We start from the raw sequence: 16,974 nt of genomic DNA, 5'->3' as shown, positions 1-16,974 counted from the left end.
AATGAAAAGAAAGATGGGAAGAATATGTTTTGGTTCACCAGTCATGGTCGTCTTTATGTATATAGCACATATAGAACAACCAGCATTGTACCAAAGTGCTTTCATTACAAAATATAAGTAAAAAAAAAAATTACAATACAAAATGCACAAGTCAACACAATGCAAAAGAAACAATAAAACAGTCACAATAGGACTCGGGATGTACGGCTTAAGAAGCCTCAAAAGCCAAAGAAAACAGTGCTTGAAGGAGTCTTCAAGCATGACTAGGTCTGTGCAGACTGAATGTGTAGTGGTAAGCTGTTCCACAGATTCAGGCCAGCAACTGCTAAATGACATGTAACTGCATAAGCTCGGTCGCCATTTGTCTTAAGTCTGGACCTTGAGAAAAATAGTAGTACCTCAATTGCCGACCTCAGTGCTCTAGCTGGTGTACTAACATCGAAGATGACATGGAGATAGTGACTACCACTACCATTGTGTATCAAAATATGAAGATGTGACAAGAACATTGTACAGGTAACGTAATGTAATGTAATGTACAGGTATCATACACCTTTTTTATGTGCACAGTTTAAATCAGGCTGACTTTAATCAGATTTCCAACTGCTTGAAATCTGATCAGAGTCTGTGACGTGTAACTGACATGTCTCTGAGCCGATCTGAAGAGTGCACCACAACAAATGGAGTCTGCTTATCAAACACCACTCCGAGGCTTCTGTCTGGCTGGGACTGGAAAGTTTGGCTGAAAAGTATGAAATGTCCTTTTTTTTACCTAACATGGAGCAACCCTCTGTAGACGCGGCCCTCAAAATGCAACACATGAATTTGAGCATGTAGGGATTTGTGGCAAAAATTCTATTCAATTATATATTTGAATATTATGTGGGGCTGCACGGTTGGTATAGTGGTTAGCGCTCTTGCCTTTGCAGCAACAAGACCCGGGTTCGAGCCCCGGTTGGTACAAGGGCCTTTCTGCATGGAGTTTAAATGTTCTCCCCGTGTGTGCGTAGGTTTTCTCTGGGTTCTTCGGCTTCCTCCCACAGTCCAAAAAACATGCAATATGGGGATTATGTAAATTGGACACCCCTAAATTGACCGTGAGTGTGAGAATGAATGGTTGCTTGTCTCTGTGTGTGGCCCTGCGATGGACTGGCGAACTGTCCAGGGTGTACCCCGCCTATCGCCCTATGTCAGTTCAGATTGGCACAGCACCCCCGTGACCCTCTGGTGGAGGATAAAGCGGTGGATGATGGATGATGGATGGATAACCTCCTGTGCATGAGAGCTAGTGAAATGAATGCAGGGTTCACGTGTTAAGCTAACAGGAGCATCAAACCACATGCATTCAAAGATCGTGGTAAATATAACTTCTGGATCCACATGTTGAGGTTCAAGAAAACCCTTCTGCTGCCTTGTATGGGTCAGTTTGACCCGCTCGGTTCAGAATGACACTGTTCCCCCTGGCTGAGGGATATGGAGGAAGCAGGAGGGTTAAATGTCATGCAGTCCACTGACCAAACCAGATGCACCACATTTATTTTGTATCTTTTTAGTATTACGAATATTTATTTTTTTTATAATCAAGCACATAATTGAATACTCATGTCCATCCCTTATGTCATATTTTATGAAGATATCTTAGGAAAGATGATTTTTCTTTTTTGTCAACCTTGTCTTTGATAAAATCCTTGAATTGTGTTTTAGCACTCCTACCAGGTTATATGCTTTTTAGAAATATTTTGTCAACACACCAAAAGGGTAAAAACAGCTCTGTGGAGTTGTTATCTCCTGTGTAACTAAGTGTTGGAAAAAATTAGATGGTGAAAGTGAAAAAGAAAAAAGGCTGCGTGTGTTTGTTGGGCAGCAGGTGGGGGAGACATCTGTTCATTGATTTGAGTATACACATGAGTGAGTCCTTAGCAGCATTATTTAATTTCCACTTTTGATGTATGTTGCTTTGATTTGTCTTACTTATGGCCCTGATGGCTCCCGTTGTATAATCAGACATTTCCTAAATGTTTCCCAGCCTCGTCTAATGAAATGGAATTAGTTCCGCTTGTCAGAGGAGACCTGTGTTTACCTTGCCTCTTCTTCTCCTGCATACCTTCAAACCTTTGTTGATGGTGCTCAAAAGTTGTTGTTGTTTTTTTTTTCTTTCTTTGTTCCTTTATTGCATTTTACTTTCCTCTCAGTTTGATCCAGGTCTCGGCGCAGCTGCCGGCTGACAAATTGCGTCTAAATGATGTAGTTGCCGCCATGAAACATTTAAAAGAAGGAGTTGCGCGTCGTTGAGCAAGTAGCCAAAGCATTTATGCAAGCGAGCGTTCAGTGCCAGTGCCGCGTGGTATTAATATTCATTTCAGCTGATGCGTTCTTGCTCAAAGAGCTCTTTATTTTGTGATTCTAATGTGCTTCCCTGTGATGCACAGTGGCCTCATTGAGGTTTGATTTCCTCCACTGTGTCCTCTCTCACAGCTTGCTCAGACACTTAGCGACTTAATAAAATTAGACAGAAAATGAAGCACTTTCAATTAGCAGTTATTTTTATTACTGATTAATCCCTGTATTAGCTTTTACACTCAAGTATCTTCATTAATTTAGTCTATAGTGGGAACTTTAAAAGCGTGATAGTGCTAATTTGCGCAGACATGTTTGTGCATCTACAGTACTTAAATGTACACACATATATATACATATATGTATATCTATGTATATAGATCTATATACATATGTATATAGATCTATATACATATATGTATGTATATATATATATATATATATATATGTAATCCACATCAGTGCTGGGTGAGTATTGTGATAAAAGCCTAAGTAAGTTAGTTAATCGTGTTTAACAGCAGTTGGCATCCATAACCTTGCGTTACTGCCTTGTTACTCTAGTGCATTATTGATGCATTATTGCAAAAAGAATAACAGATTAAATATGTAATGTTGGGATTGCAACACTGAATTGATTAATTGATCATTAATTGACTTCTAAATGAAAGCTGCCAGCACCAACTTTTTTGAATCATAACTTGTGTAGTCTCACTTCAGCTTCTTAAAAACATTAAAGGACAATCAGAAATACTTTTTTATCATATATACCAGGGTATGTGATCAGAGTGGAGCGGAGGAACTTTAAAAGGAGTGCGTAGAAAATGAAACAAATTATAACTAAATAAATAATAATTAGAGTCACATTAATCACTCGCTCCATCTTAATCTAATTTCACTGTCTGAAATATATGTGAGGAGGAGGAGGAGGATGACGAGACCAGGCCTATTTACACCACTGTATTTTAATATTGACGATAATGGTGTTGGTTCGAGAGCTCAATATTTTGGGTACCAAGTACCACTCAGGTGGTACTGTGAAAAGTTTGAGAGCCACTGTCCTAGAGGACAGAAACCTAAATGGATACAACATAAGCTTGTATTGTTATACAGATACAGGCTTTGTCCTGGATTTTGATCTTAAGGTGTGTATTTTCAATAGTTTTTCATTGTATGCCTAGGGTTGATGTTTTCAATAAGAGTGTCCTCTGGACCACAATGGAAATAACTCATTTAATGTTTTCCTTTTTTTTTTCTTTTCTATAACCGTGATGAATTTTAGTGCTGGGTTTACGTTTTTTTTTACTTTCACCATTTGATGTTATTAAATAAAATCCAGCTATGTCGTACATTCAGACTTTTACCATATTGCTATTGAAGGAAATTATATTGCCATATTTATTCTTATTGTTTTGTTGGCCAGCCCTAATCCACTTAGAGGAGAGAGTAAATACTGTATTTCTGTACCTACTGTGTGTGTTAAACTACAAAGAGTCCACTCCACTGTGGGTGTTTGCTTGTATTTGTTACCCCTCGAGGACCTTTTCTGGCATAAACACTGACCTTGTCGGGACCAATAGTCCTCATGGAAACCTGGTTCTAATGAGACTAAAGTGATTAAGCACTAAGCCAGGGGTGTCAAACATACGGCCCGGGGGCCAGAACTGGCCCGCCAGAGAGTCCAATCCGGCCCACAGGATGAATTTGTTAAAATTTCACACTAATCTAAACGTAATGTCAAATGCATGATATTGCACTGTTGAAATAGCACAAAACAATCATGTTTTGTAAAATTATCCTTCATTAAATGTAAAACAAAGGCGAAAAAACAAAGGAGTTCTTGTTGTTCATAGGTTATTATTCTATTATTTTGCTATTTTTACTGGTCCGGCCCCCTTTAGATCAAATTGTGCTCTATGTGGCCCCTGAACAAAAATGAGTTTGACACCCCCTGCACTAAGCTTTTGTATCGTGATTAAGTTAAAGTGTCTGCATTCACAGGTTAGGGTTAAGGTTCGGAATGATGCACTGTTGTGTCCTAAGAAGAATAGCTGCGCAAACCTGTGTGTGTCCAACAACATGGCCAGACCTGTGTGACTTCATCTTTGAAGGCGATGCGAATTAAAAGCATCCTTCAAGTGACTAATGAAAAGGCTGCTGATGGGAGAGATTAGTTAGAGCTGTGTTATTTGGGATGTGTGTGTGTGTGTGTGTGTGTGTTAAGAAGTGAGCGGTGTAGTGATGGCTGCCAGCTGCAACAGAATCTCTCAGCTGCTGGATCAGATTAGGCTGCAGATCCATCTCTTCCGGCCCCTCCAGTAAATACATCTTCCTTTAAGCCTGTCGCCGCTCTCCGCCGGCCCCTGCCGCGCACTATCTAATGGCAGAAATGGCATTTCATTAGCCTCTTATCCCACCGAGGCCCAGATGCATACTCAATAGCATTACATGTAATTTCTCATAAGGACACATTATTGATCCTGGGCCTCTACCTAAGCTCAAAGAAAAGGGCTGTCAGCACTCCAGGGCCCTCGTCATCCAGGGCCATGAAGAATTAAAGCCAAATTAAATTTGACAGCTGTAAATGCCATGGCAATCTATATGCAAAGTTTAGGGGGGGGAAATGGTTTTATTAAAATTCCTGTTATTTCTCTCCCTCTCTTTCTCAATCTCTCTCTCTGGTTACATGTTAGTAGAGCGCTTGCTTTTATTTGTGTCTTCTCTCCTTTTGTCTTTCATAGCCTACCTCCTTCTCTCTCTCTCCGTTTGCAGTCTTCCTCCTGCTAATATTCCCCCGCTACTTGAATATTTTCCCACATCCCTGACAGATTCTCTTTGATGTATAAATAATCAAGCCAAATTATGTGCGGCGATGGGGCTTCATGCTCTGCCGTTCTTATTATACAAAGTAATTTCTACCTAAGAGGGTCAGATTTCCTGACAAATCCCTAATTACTGCATTCCAATAGAAGTGGAATGTATTTGTGCATAAATCAAATCACCGCACCACCCCCCATCCCCTGAAGTAGCACGTGCCTAATATCATGCGCGACTCAATTTGGCCCCACTCACTGAACTCTGTGATTAGATAATACTTTTTGATGATGGTATATTTGAAATCTTAATCTCTTTAATGTATAATGAGAGACACTCCCCTCCCTCCCGTGTAAAAAATATCATTATGTGTGAGTGTGTGTGTTGAGCTTCATCCTCTTCGGTTGTGACATATATAAAGTTCTGTTTAAACACACGTGGAGATGATCAATACTGTGGCCACAGGTATGTGTGAAATGCAATTTAATGTGGAAAAGGGCTAATTCTGATCCTCGGCGAAATCTTTTCCCTGTGTAATTACGCCGCTTTAAAAGCCCCTTTTGTTTGGGCTCAGGCGTCTCTCATTGCTTTGTTTGACAAGCACAATCGTAGTCGGGTTTTAGCAACGCGAACGAGAGAGCTGATAATTACTGTTGACTCAGGGGGGAAGAGGACGCCGTTATTTTGTAGACCGGGGAGATTTGAGAGCACGTTTCTCTCACTTCTTTACTCAACGTCTCCCGCTTTCGCCGTCTTCTTCACCTTGACATTTTAGGGGCTGATGGAAGGCTGTTCAGAGCAGCACTAGGTTTTGCTTGTATGGTGGAATGACAAGAGTGAGAGAAGTGGTTTTTGCTTATTTTGGCCTACCCTCTGCTGTTTTTGTAGCGTTACTGCAGCTTCATCATGACTGGCGTCGACATGGTAAAGCATCAGAGCTGCACAATATAGTAATCCCATTATTGTCCAACAGGTCGTTCGACAGGCTTCAAACTTGACAGGCGTCTTACAAAGGACACCGGTGTGTGCAGTGCCGACTTTGATGTGGCTTGTGTACAAAATGTAGGATATATCGGTAGAAATATGACATATGTATCGCCAAAAGAGCCGCTTCTCTCACACAGCACAGACTGAATTTGTGAAATCAAGTCAGTATTTGTGGCTGTTATTATTATTGTTGTTATTATTACTATGCTACTATTTCAATACCTGCATTTATGTTTAATGCAAAAAATGAATAAATATATGTAACTACTTTTGTTGTGTGATAATAACAGCAACCATTCAATCATTCTATAGGGGGGTTAGCCAGAATTGACCTAACCTCTACCTTGTCTTTACCTTATTTATAGCTAAACTTCCCCAAAGCCAAAGTGCTGTTGATGTCCAGCAACCAGGAGGATCTGAATGACTGGTACCAAAGCCTGAGCTCAGCAGTCAGGTATGTACCTGTCATGCAAACACACACACACACACTCACAGGATCATAATATTCAGTATCAGAAGTTATAGAGTTTTATTAAGACTGATTGATTTTGAAAAGTTGGGGCCCAATCCAAAAATAAAACACACAAACACTTTGGCCTTAAATGATGTTTGGTTTATTCTTTTGCTGTGCTTTTGTGATGAGCACACAAAGATAAATCTACATTTCTTTCTTCAGTCTTTCATCCGCCGACACTGTCACACTATCATTAAATACATAACACAAATTCAACTATACAAATGTATGAAATTAGTACCGCAAGTAGTACTACTAGTAATAGTAGTAATATTTTTCTGGTTTATTCGTATCTGGAGCAACGAAACCTAAGGACATCTATATTCAAAAAGCTGGAAAACTTGAGAATACTCAAACCAATTCATCAACTATAAAAATAGCTGGTGTAAACTGATTAATTGTTGTAGTCCTTCAAAAAAAAATTGAAGCGCCTCTTGTCTTTTAGTTGTTCAATTACTATGTTTATTGTACACGTAGCCTACATTATTTTAAGCAAAGGAAGACACTACATATTCAAACAGTTTGAAATGCATTCTATATTCCCTCTCTGCTAATAGTGCCTCTCAAATTTTACACACTGCACACTTTAATGAAAATAATTTAATAGTTTTCATTTGGCAGTATTTTTTTGCCTGCAGCCACAAAGTCACTAAATCATCTCCTGCTCTGAGTGACACTTTAGACAACGCTCTGACCATTTCAGATTAGATTTCTGAACGCACTCATAACCATCAGCGGTTATGATGGTTACTTTTAATCATTAACCCGTGTTCGTATCATTTGGTTAACTCGGCGTGTGGGCTCCAGGCTGCTCGCACACACACACAACTGTGTCTCTCATTAATTACCCAGACTGTGACGGTGCGGCAAAGTCTAATTTGCTTCATAATGATCCGACACATTTTTTTTTTTACACTTCTCATAATAACACATTTCTGTGTGCGTGCTCAGTGGGCCGTGACTATAATCAACTGTCGCCAATGTAGAACCTACATTCACGTGCTGAGCTGCTGCAAGGTGTATTTCTTCCCCTGCATGTGAGGAACTTGATGTTTCTTTAGTTTGCTTATTAGGGGTGGGGGAAAACATCGGTTCTTCAGACTGGGGCGAAATGTGTGTCCATATTCCGATTATTTAAATGTCAAATAACGTCAAATAGACGGTACGAGAAGACGGAACTACGAAGTGCAGCGCCCAGACAAGAGCTTCTTTACGATGCACTTGTAACTTTCGAATTTCATTTGGATTAATAAATGATAATGGAAATTAGAGCTGAAACAATTAATCGATTATTAATCAATTGCTAAATGAATCGACAACTATTTTGATAATTGATTATTCGGTTTGAAGCTTTTTTCATGATTAAAACAACATTTCCGATTGTTTAAGCTTCTTAAATGTGAATATTTTCTTCACGTCAATTTTTTTTTGTTATTTTATGGACCAAACGATTAATCGAGAAAATAATCGGCAGATTAATCGATTATGAAAATAATCGTTAGTTGCAGCTCTAATGAAATTGAGTTAAACTCTTGAATTGTAATCGCATCGTGAGGCACCTGAAGATTCCCACCCCTATTGCTTATGCCCCTGCTCTTACATTTTTGTTCATCTGAAGTGACAAATTATAACTACTGTACATGGTAAATGCATCAGTGCCAATGTATTATTTACGGCTTAGTTAATGTAAAAAGACTAGTACCTTAAAATGTGGTATCGTGCCATCCCTAGTCCACAGATACATCTGGGTCTTTGGAAACCACATTAACTGACAGGCAACTTAATGCACTTGTTGAAGATGACATCTTTTCTGGTATGTGAACGCCAGTCTACAGTCTAATCACTATCACAATCATAGTATCTGTCAGAAAAATCACAGTTGCATACTTTCCCCTAAACTTTCAGCCTTAATTAATTTTCTTGGGATAATTGGATATTAGATACATTCCTGTCTCTAATCTGAGAACCACGCAGCTATAATGAGGTTTTAATGGATTAATCTTTTTTTTTTTTTTATTAAGACTTGTGCAGGGTGAGTTTTGCCTCAACTCTCATAAGGAGTCTGCACAATGAGTCTTAATAAAACTTCCACACACTCTGACAGTGAACCTCAGGCCTGTCTGTCTCCCAGCATTGATCAGCCTCAACCTCGGTAACTCCACTCGCGGCCCACGTGGCCCCACCTCCCCCAAAGCGCGGTCCGAGTCGGGGCCGGGGCTTCGTGGACGATGCCAGCTCTGCTGAGGAGGCCCCTGACCCCGGCGTGTCCAGGCAGGCCTATTAGTTTTATCACTTTGTCAGGGAGGAGAAAGACAGAGAGAGTGAGAGTGAGAGTGAGAGTGAGAGAGAGAGAGAGAAAGCACGGCGGCTGTCAGAGAGCTCAGTCGCTGCAGCAGATGGAGGCCGAGGCTGCAGGCTGATGTCTCTAAACTCCAGGGAGCGTAATTAGCCGTGATGGAGGAGTGAGGAGGGGACAGGCTGAGATGACCAGGGGTCAGCAGCACTCACACCACCCGGGAGAAGTGCAGGGCTGAGGGTTGCGAGTGTGTGTCTACACACACAACTGAATTATTGATTGAACAAAGACTACACACACTAGCCTGGACTGGCACCTCTGAATGCTCTCAGTGATTATTAAACATTTATTATTATTTTTTTTTGTGGTTGAATCACATTAGGTGCCACTATTTCTCATTGTTTTCAAGGCAAAACTTGCACTTTTCACGCACGTTCACGTCGCTGCTCTTTGAAATCCTCCGTGTTTCCTTTTGTTAAACAAAAATTGTATGAATGTCTATCTACACACACAGACATCTTCTAGCCAAGGGACTTAATTAGCGAGTAGATCAATGCTTGGTGACACTAAGTGAACAGTGAGGCAGGCTGAGGCCTGACCACCAGGGAGGTAATGAAGGCTAAAGACAGTTTAACTCTTACTTACTTTTCATCTGCAGAAGGTGCAGAGGGTCCTCGGGCTGACCTCACCACATACATTCATAAAAATGATTTTCTAATTATCATGTATTCACTCAAAGATGAACTGGATGCTTATAAAGGATATGCTTATCGTGCAAAATCGTCAATCTTAATGTCTAACATAGAAAGAAACTATGAAAGGAAAGACATTTTCTCCATGTGTTACACCAGAATCCATGGAGAAAATCAATGTTTTTAGCTCTCGGGGACACAGGAGCTGCTGGTCTACTGCTGCTGCCCTACTTTGCTCGTGTAAGTTTGTGTCACTTAGGTAAATTCAAAACGAAAGATTTCGAACACCAAAGTCACATAAAGTTGCATTTGATCGTACTGATGGGAGGCAGCAGTGGATCAACACCTCCTTTGTGTAGTGATTTAAAATGCCTGTTTTTCTCTATGGACTCTGGTGCGGCAGGTGAGCAGCTTGCAATGGGACAGAAACTTCAGTTCCCAGTCAGAAAAGGCTGCAAGATAACGCACCAAAACACATTTTTTGGTTTTCATCATAGACTTGATGCAGGTGAAGATTTGAGTAAAGGCCTTTTGTCAGGTTGATCGCGATCTGTTTTCTCGTGTTTTACATGAGAGCAAGCCTCTGTGGCTCTGAGAACCACAGAGAAAGACTATGTTATGTGTTATAAAGAGACGATCTAATGCAGGGTTGATCTAACCCTACGCCATTTAACTATACGACCTGGATTAAGCTCCCTAACTGTGTGTTGTGTTCACAGGAAGCTGCAGTCCAAACAGACGGTGGTCTATCAGAGAGACAATCCCGTCCACTCTGCTGCTGCTGCTGCTGACGCACTGAGCAGCAGCGACAGTAACGCTGGAAGGAAGAGGAACTTGGTCAGTTACACACGCAATCATGTCTCATGAAAGTAGACATTTATAACATTTAATAGAATTCTTAAATATTCCTTTAACCTTAAAAAGCGGGAATTGTCCTGCAGTGAGAACATATAATAATAACAAGAGCACCATCGACATTACAACACACTTGGTCTTTGTCAGTTTATTATCAGTAATTGTGTATTCATGTATCCATTATATGTAACCCCTGATGAAATCTGCACTTATCAATGTTGTTCTATGAACCTGTAGAATTTACAGGCAGACTGAGAAAGGGCTCTAGAAATCTTTATCATTGAACACAAAATGAATAAATGCTACCGAGTGAAGCTCGGTAAGTGCACAGTGAGTCATCGAGCGGCCAAAACTGTTTTACAGGAAGAGTAAAAGACAGATTATAATAAAAAAATAAAAAAAATCGATATATGCTGACATTTATATGGTAAATAAAATGGGATAAATGAACATTTAACACACAGACACGGGGGGTTAAACTAGTAGACTTCAACCAAATCTATACTCAGTCCTAAATCCTGGTCAACATATTGTTGATGGTCGCTCGTATTTTTCATCACAGAGATTTAAATAAGATTTAAGCTCTCCCCCTCTCTCTCTCTCTCTCTCTTCAGGAGGCTCACAAACCTCCTGTTGAGTGGGAAAGCAGCGCCCCCAAGAGGATGAAGCAGTCCACTGCTCCAGAGCAGAGGTGAGAGATCGAAGTAGTTGTTTGTCTCCTGTTGACTCCTCCACTTCTACTTTCAAGTATATACATATTTTAAGATTATTGAGCATAAATATTGTAATATATTTTTATAATAATGTCTTTTTTAATGACTTTATCATTGAATTTTAACCACATTAACACAAAAAGGTTGTGTATGTGCAGTTTGGCTCAGTTTATTGTGTGTAACGAAAAGACGAGGCAAATTCATCTGTTTACTGTAGCACGTTTTAACAGCAAAGCAATTCAAGGTGCTTTACTTAAAAAATAAAAGGCACCATGACAAACTGTAAAAGAGACGTACAATGATGCAAAGGAAATATAATTTTAGAAAGAGGTAAACAATACATGATGATACAGAAACAAAGAGGTGGAGCAGAACTGCAGTTCTCTGGGAGTGTGTTCCAAATCTGTCGAGCATAGAAACTCAACGCTGGTTCTCCGTGTTAATTCTGACGCAGTGTAATAATGTGAGAACTCGGGAAGGAGAGTTCTTAGTGAACTGCAACTATATCTGATAGGGATCATGAGGTATCGGTCTAATAAAGGTCAAAGTCATTGGAATACAGGAAAGATAAAAATGTAAGATCTGTTATGATCTAAACATCCTATATATCGTATGCTTCACAATGCACAGACTGTAAAAACAAAACAAAAAAAAGAGTCAAATATTTGCTTTAAAATGGTGAGGTGTTAAATGCACAATTTTGTTTACAGTTCAAAAGGTGTAAAACAAAACCAAGTACAGTTCAACATTTAAAATGAATGTTAGTTTGTCCATTCATAGAATCTGGATGTTTGTAATAGGGGTGGGACAAAATATTGATTATGCAATGCGGTAAGGTTTATTAAAGTAAAACACTAAAACGTCACTAGTCCATGTCTCCTCGCAGCAGCGCTGCTCAAATGAGCGAGGGAAACTTGAGTGGAAGTTACCTGGCTGAAGAAAAGGGAGTTAATGGCGGTTAATCATCCTCATTCCAATACATAGACTTTATGCACTTTGTTCTTTATGTTGTGAATAAATAGACATTTTGTTTTGTTTGTTGGACAGATATCGTGATGTCTCACTATGTGATTGTATTCATTATCACAGAATTGTTGTATTGTTTATCATATTCTCACCCGTAGTTTGTAAGGTAAAGGGAAATGTCGTATCAGAAAGCAATGGTTTCTGACTATTATGGAATCTTTTTTTTTTTTATACTGACTATGATTAAAATGATTTTATTTTCTGTCCAGCAGTGCTGAGGAATCCACCTCTAGCTGTGTGATCCTCTAACGTGCCCACTGTCGTTTCGGCCTCTCTGATTGGACAGTCAGGAGAGGCGTGGCTCGTGACTAACAGCAGCTTCAGCTTCTGCTCACCCTGTGCAATATAAACTACAATGACATGCTGCTGCTTTTAAAGACCAAAATATCTGATGAATGTTTATCAGCTCCTAGTGATCCATTCAGCAAAGATGCATCTACTGACCTTCACTGCTAACGCACCACTCCACGAGTCGACATTTGATTATATTTATACTTATTTACAGGCAGAATTCAGAAGCAGGGGATGAAATGGAGGTAGATACCTGAGTAGTAGCTAGAAAGAAACTATAACTACATGGGGAAATGGTGTAAATGTCACTTTATTACATGACAAACCAAGGCAGTAGGTGCAGGTTCACAAATACTCATTCTGTTTAAACACATTTCACTTTCTACTGATTTCAAATTTGGAGATGTGCACACTGTTTGTTTATTTCTAGTCTTTACCAGCAGTGAAGCAGCCATGTTACATCCACGTCACGTGGGTTTTTATCTGTCATTACGTCATTATCAGCCTCTGAAATGACATTTCTACTCCAAAAATGACCAAATATTTAACAACTAATTGAAATTGAAATTATTGTGAAATTTGCACTACTACAAAATACATAGCATATTTTATGTTATTTTCCTTTTTCCAGAAGGACACTTATTAAAGAAATGTATTCTGTAGTAAGTTCCTCATAATGCCAAAAGACTGATGTCTTTATGACTCGTGTCCCGAAAATACCAAAATGCCCTCTTAGTTCATGTCCTAACAACCCTAAGATGTCCTCAGAACTTAAAATAATGACCTCATAGCACAAAAAAAAAGATCTTAAAGCACATAAATGTCCTCACAAACTAAAAAGTCCTAGCTCAGAACATTAAAAAAAAATAAATGTCATAATACCAACGTGTCATCAGAGCTTTAAGTGACTGGGATGTCTTTATGACTCTTGTCCTCACAAACTAAAATGTCCTCATAAGGATTACTCTAAAGCAAATGCATTCACTGACCCTGGTAAATATCATCACTTCTGCCGGATCTACAGCGTGTTGAGATGAAGATGCATTCAGGAAACCTTGCAAATTTCATAAATTCTGCTAACATTCGAAGTGCGCTGCTTAAATTTATAGTTGCACCACAAATTCACAAATATGGTAATTACACGAGTAGAAAGATTTGATTTTATAAAAAATAAAAGCCATTTGTTTTATCTTACAAATAGTCAATGTAACTGATTGACTTGTTATAACAAAGTAAATCATCCCCTAACACTAATGAATCCATGAGTCAAACTATGTCGCAGTTTAATGGTTTCATTGATCCATTTATCTTTACTTAATAATTCGACAATTTGTTTGTTTGCTATTGTTGTGACTGAGAGTTTATACATGGACGCTCCATGCTGATGATGTCAACAATACAAGCTAAGTGAATGTTAATGTAACAATGATCACATAAGTGAACCTGCCATGCCGTCATACAGTTTTAATATATATCCTTCTCCTGTATGGAATGTCCGATTAGACTGATTGTTGTGTTGCCACACACACACACACACACACACACACACACACATATATATATATATACACATTGACTGTTATAGCCTTTACATGGGAGACACTGATTAAATGAGTTCATTTAATTAAGTGCACTGTATGTTACAATGACAGCATTAACACTTTTTTTCTTGATTCTCTTAAAATTTTGATATTCACCATAATCATAATCCATGTTATCTTGCAATCGACAAATACTTTCTTGTTTTCTTTGTACTTTATATATTTTACTCAGCGTTTTTAAGCTGAGTTTGTATTTCAGTTTGTTTTTAAAAATCCTTTTTTCTTTTAAAAATCCTCCCCTTAAAAATGTATCCCTTTTGTTTAAAAACAAAAAAGCTACTATATAAAGCTGGTTGCTAATCTTCGATGGAACATGAAAATGTTGGTAATTAGCCAATAAAAATCAAAAACAAATCACATTGTATTTTTGTTGTGGATCAGGGCTGAGTCGTGTCGACTTTCATTTTCAAAGCAAATATAACTCAAGGTCCATTTAAATATACATTGTATATAACACTCTATCTCTATCTCTATCTCAATCACAAATAGTGGAATCAAGCCTTTGTGATTCAAATTGTAATTTAAAATAATTAATTGTTCAAACAGCCACATCCTGCATGCCCAAATATTTTTGAGAGATAAATACATTGGCAAGAGAATAAAGGTTCATTCCTAAAATAAAATAAAAAAAACTTTACTGTCACTGGAAAATGAGTCAGAAGTAAATGACTGACTGTCGTCATGGTAACGGAAAAATCAGTTCATTTGAAGGTGTTCGATATCAAACAGCGTCTTTCGCACGGACACGTCGAGCTGATGAGGACATTTTAAATATTCAACACTTCTATATGTGGAGCGCAGAGCAGACAAGCGCGTGATGAGGTTTCTATTTAAAAAAAAGAAGAAGAAAGGAGAAGGGGAAAAAAATCGTGCAATGATCAGTGACCACGTCCTCCATCACTGCTGGTCCACAAACTGCACCACTGCTGTATGAACACTAGAGGGAGCCAAAGATAAATCTTATGAACCAGTGAATCTGCTACACTGAATATGGATCCTGCTATAATTCAACACTGAGAAGCTGCTTATACAAAAGACCACAATCATAGATGTTTTTATCCTTCACCTTTAAAGTGTGAGTGTGTGAGAGAGAGTTATAGGGCTACTTTTTTTAGTACCTGCTGTGGCGAGGTTCCAAGTGAGCTGAGCAATACTAAATGTGATGTTGATAGACTGCCGGCCCCTGATTGGTCAGAGTGATGTCACTGAAAGAGCCATGAGCAAGACGTCCAACACAAGAATCAAACTGAACAGTGCCGCACTGTAGCTCAGTTAACAAAAAAGGCTTCAAAATCCTGAGGACATGCGTTAATCTCCAACATTTAGCAAGTAAATGTCTAAGATCTCAACATTTAACATGGGAATCTGGTGTATTTGGCGTCCGCCCTGCCAAACGCTGCATCACAACCCCTCTCGCCGTATTACAGTTCAGTGCAGGAAGAACAGAACGATTCTGTGAACAATTCATTTTAATTAATTCAGACGAATGACACCAAAAATCATGTCCTGGATGAAGGCTGGGCCACATCTGTTTGTAGCATGTGTCCACATGTCCCCGGCTGCATACAGGACACAGTCGACCTTATGTAAGACACTGGGTATGTGTAAGTGCCTCATATAATTACTATTCAAAAAAAACAACCCTGAACTATTCTTTTAACTATAAAATTGGATAATAATAGAAAGTTTTAGGTGTGACTGTGATAAGGATGACAGGATGATCTGTTTTGTGATGAACACCACACAGTGTGACGCTCAGGTATCTAACACACACCCTCATGTCTTCATGCTGGTTAAATCACAATGGAGGTTCTCATGTGGACAGGGACAGATGTGTGTGTGTGTGTGTGTGTGTTTTGCACTACAGGTGGTTTCCATTCAGCCGTCAGTACAGTAATGCAAGAGTTGGACGGATTCCTGATGTTTGGAGTGGATTAGACGCCACTGGGATGCCAAGCTGATTTCAAATCCGCTGTCATAACACAGGGAGGATCAAGGCTGGCGGCCATCACTGGGCCTGAGTCAACAGGCCCTAACCACAGCCATGTTGGACTGACTCACTACAACCCCAAAGAAATTAAAGATAGAGCCCGAGTCTGACCCTTCCCTGGGATCCAGAGAGGAGGATTTAGACAATCACTTTTAAGTTTGTAGATTTCCTTTGAACCAACGTGTACAATAGTGGTACCACATCTGTATTCACCAGTATTCACCAGTACTCGAATCCGGTCTCGGACTCGAGTACTCAAACGTTTGGAAAAGACAAAACCAGGTATGAGGGTATGAAAGTAATATGTGGTATTTCTGTATTGCTTTATATGAAATTTCCTGCATGGCCCCACCAGAATTTCCAGACCAAAGTCGCCACTGCTCTAGACTACAATTGTTTGCCAGCTGTTTTGGACACCTCTGCCTGCACTTTGCACTTACATGAAAGTCAGGGCCTGCCCACGTCTTCACCTACTGCACATTTACTTCTTTGTTTGATTTCTGGATTTTAAAATTGCTGACGATTGAGTGCAGGAATGTGAAACTGGAGCAGGAGGCTGATTTCTGCCCACACAGAGAGAGAGAGAGAGAGAAAATAGTTTTGACCTGTCAAGGAAGGTCACAGTGTCAACGCATGTCTATAAAATACTATAATCTAAATCAATGGTTCCCAAAAGGTTTATACCAAATGCCGCCTGAGAAAATATCAAGCTCTTGAAGTAACAACATTATCGCCATCGTTAAAATACTGTGGTGTAAAAAGGTCGAGCAAAGTCAGCTACAGACTTTTCACCGAGGCAGATTTATTCCCAGTGAGATAATTTGCTCATTCATCATCCTCCTCTTCCTCACACATACTTCA

The 16,974-nt window shown here is 39.4% G+C and overlaps 1 protein-coding gene across 3 annotated transcripts in view; it reads left to right on the top strand.

Moving 5' to 3' along the window:
• arhgef39 (Rho guanine nucleotide exchange factor (GEF) 39) overlaps positions 1 to 16,919 on the top strand; it is a 61,031-nt gene extending 44,112 nt beyond the window's left edge. The window contains exons 9-12 of one of the 3 annotated variants that reach the window (XM_044022435.1): positions 6,501 to 6,589; positions 10,357 to 10,474; positions 11,107 to 11,183; positions 15,991 to 16,919. In XM_044022435.1, the coding sequence (XP_043878370.1) occupies positions 6,501 to 6,589; positions 10,357 to 10,474; positions 11,107 to 11,183; positions 15,991 to 16,084 (378 nt within the window). In that variant the 3' untranslated portion in view covers positions 16,085 to 16,919. Of the gene's footprint in view, positions 1 to 6,500; positions 6,590 to 10,356; positions 10,475 to 11,106; positions 11,184 to 12,440; positions 14,478 to 15,990 lie in introns of those variants that run through there. The other 2 variants (XM_044022436.1, XM_044022437.1) reach the window with 2 other exon arrangements.
• The last annotated feature ends 55 nt before the right edge of the window (positions 16,920 to 16,974 follow it).

The sequence above is a fragment of the Solea senegalensis genome, linkage group LG3, assembly GCF_019176455.1.
Source record: "Solea senegalensis isolate Sse05_10M linkage group LG3, IFAPA_SoseM_1, whole genome shotgun sequence".
NCBI classification, from domain to species: domain Eukaryota; kingdom Metazoa; phylum Chordata; class Actinopteri; order Pleuronectiformes; family Soleidae; genus Solea; species Solea senegalensis.
Note: the sequence above shows the minus strand (reverse complement) of the source record. Positions and strands in the feature narration are given on the sequence as shown.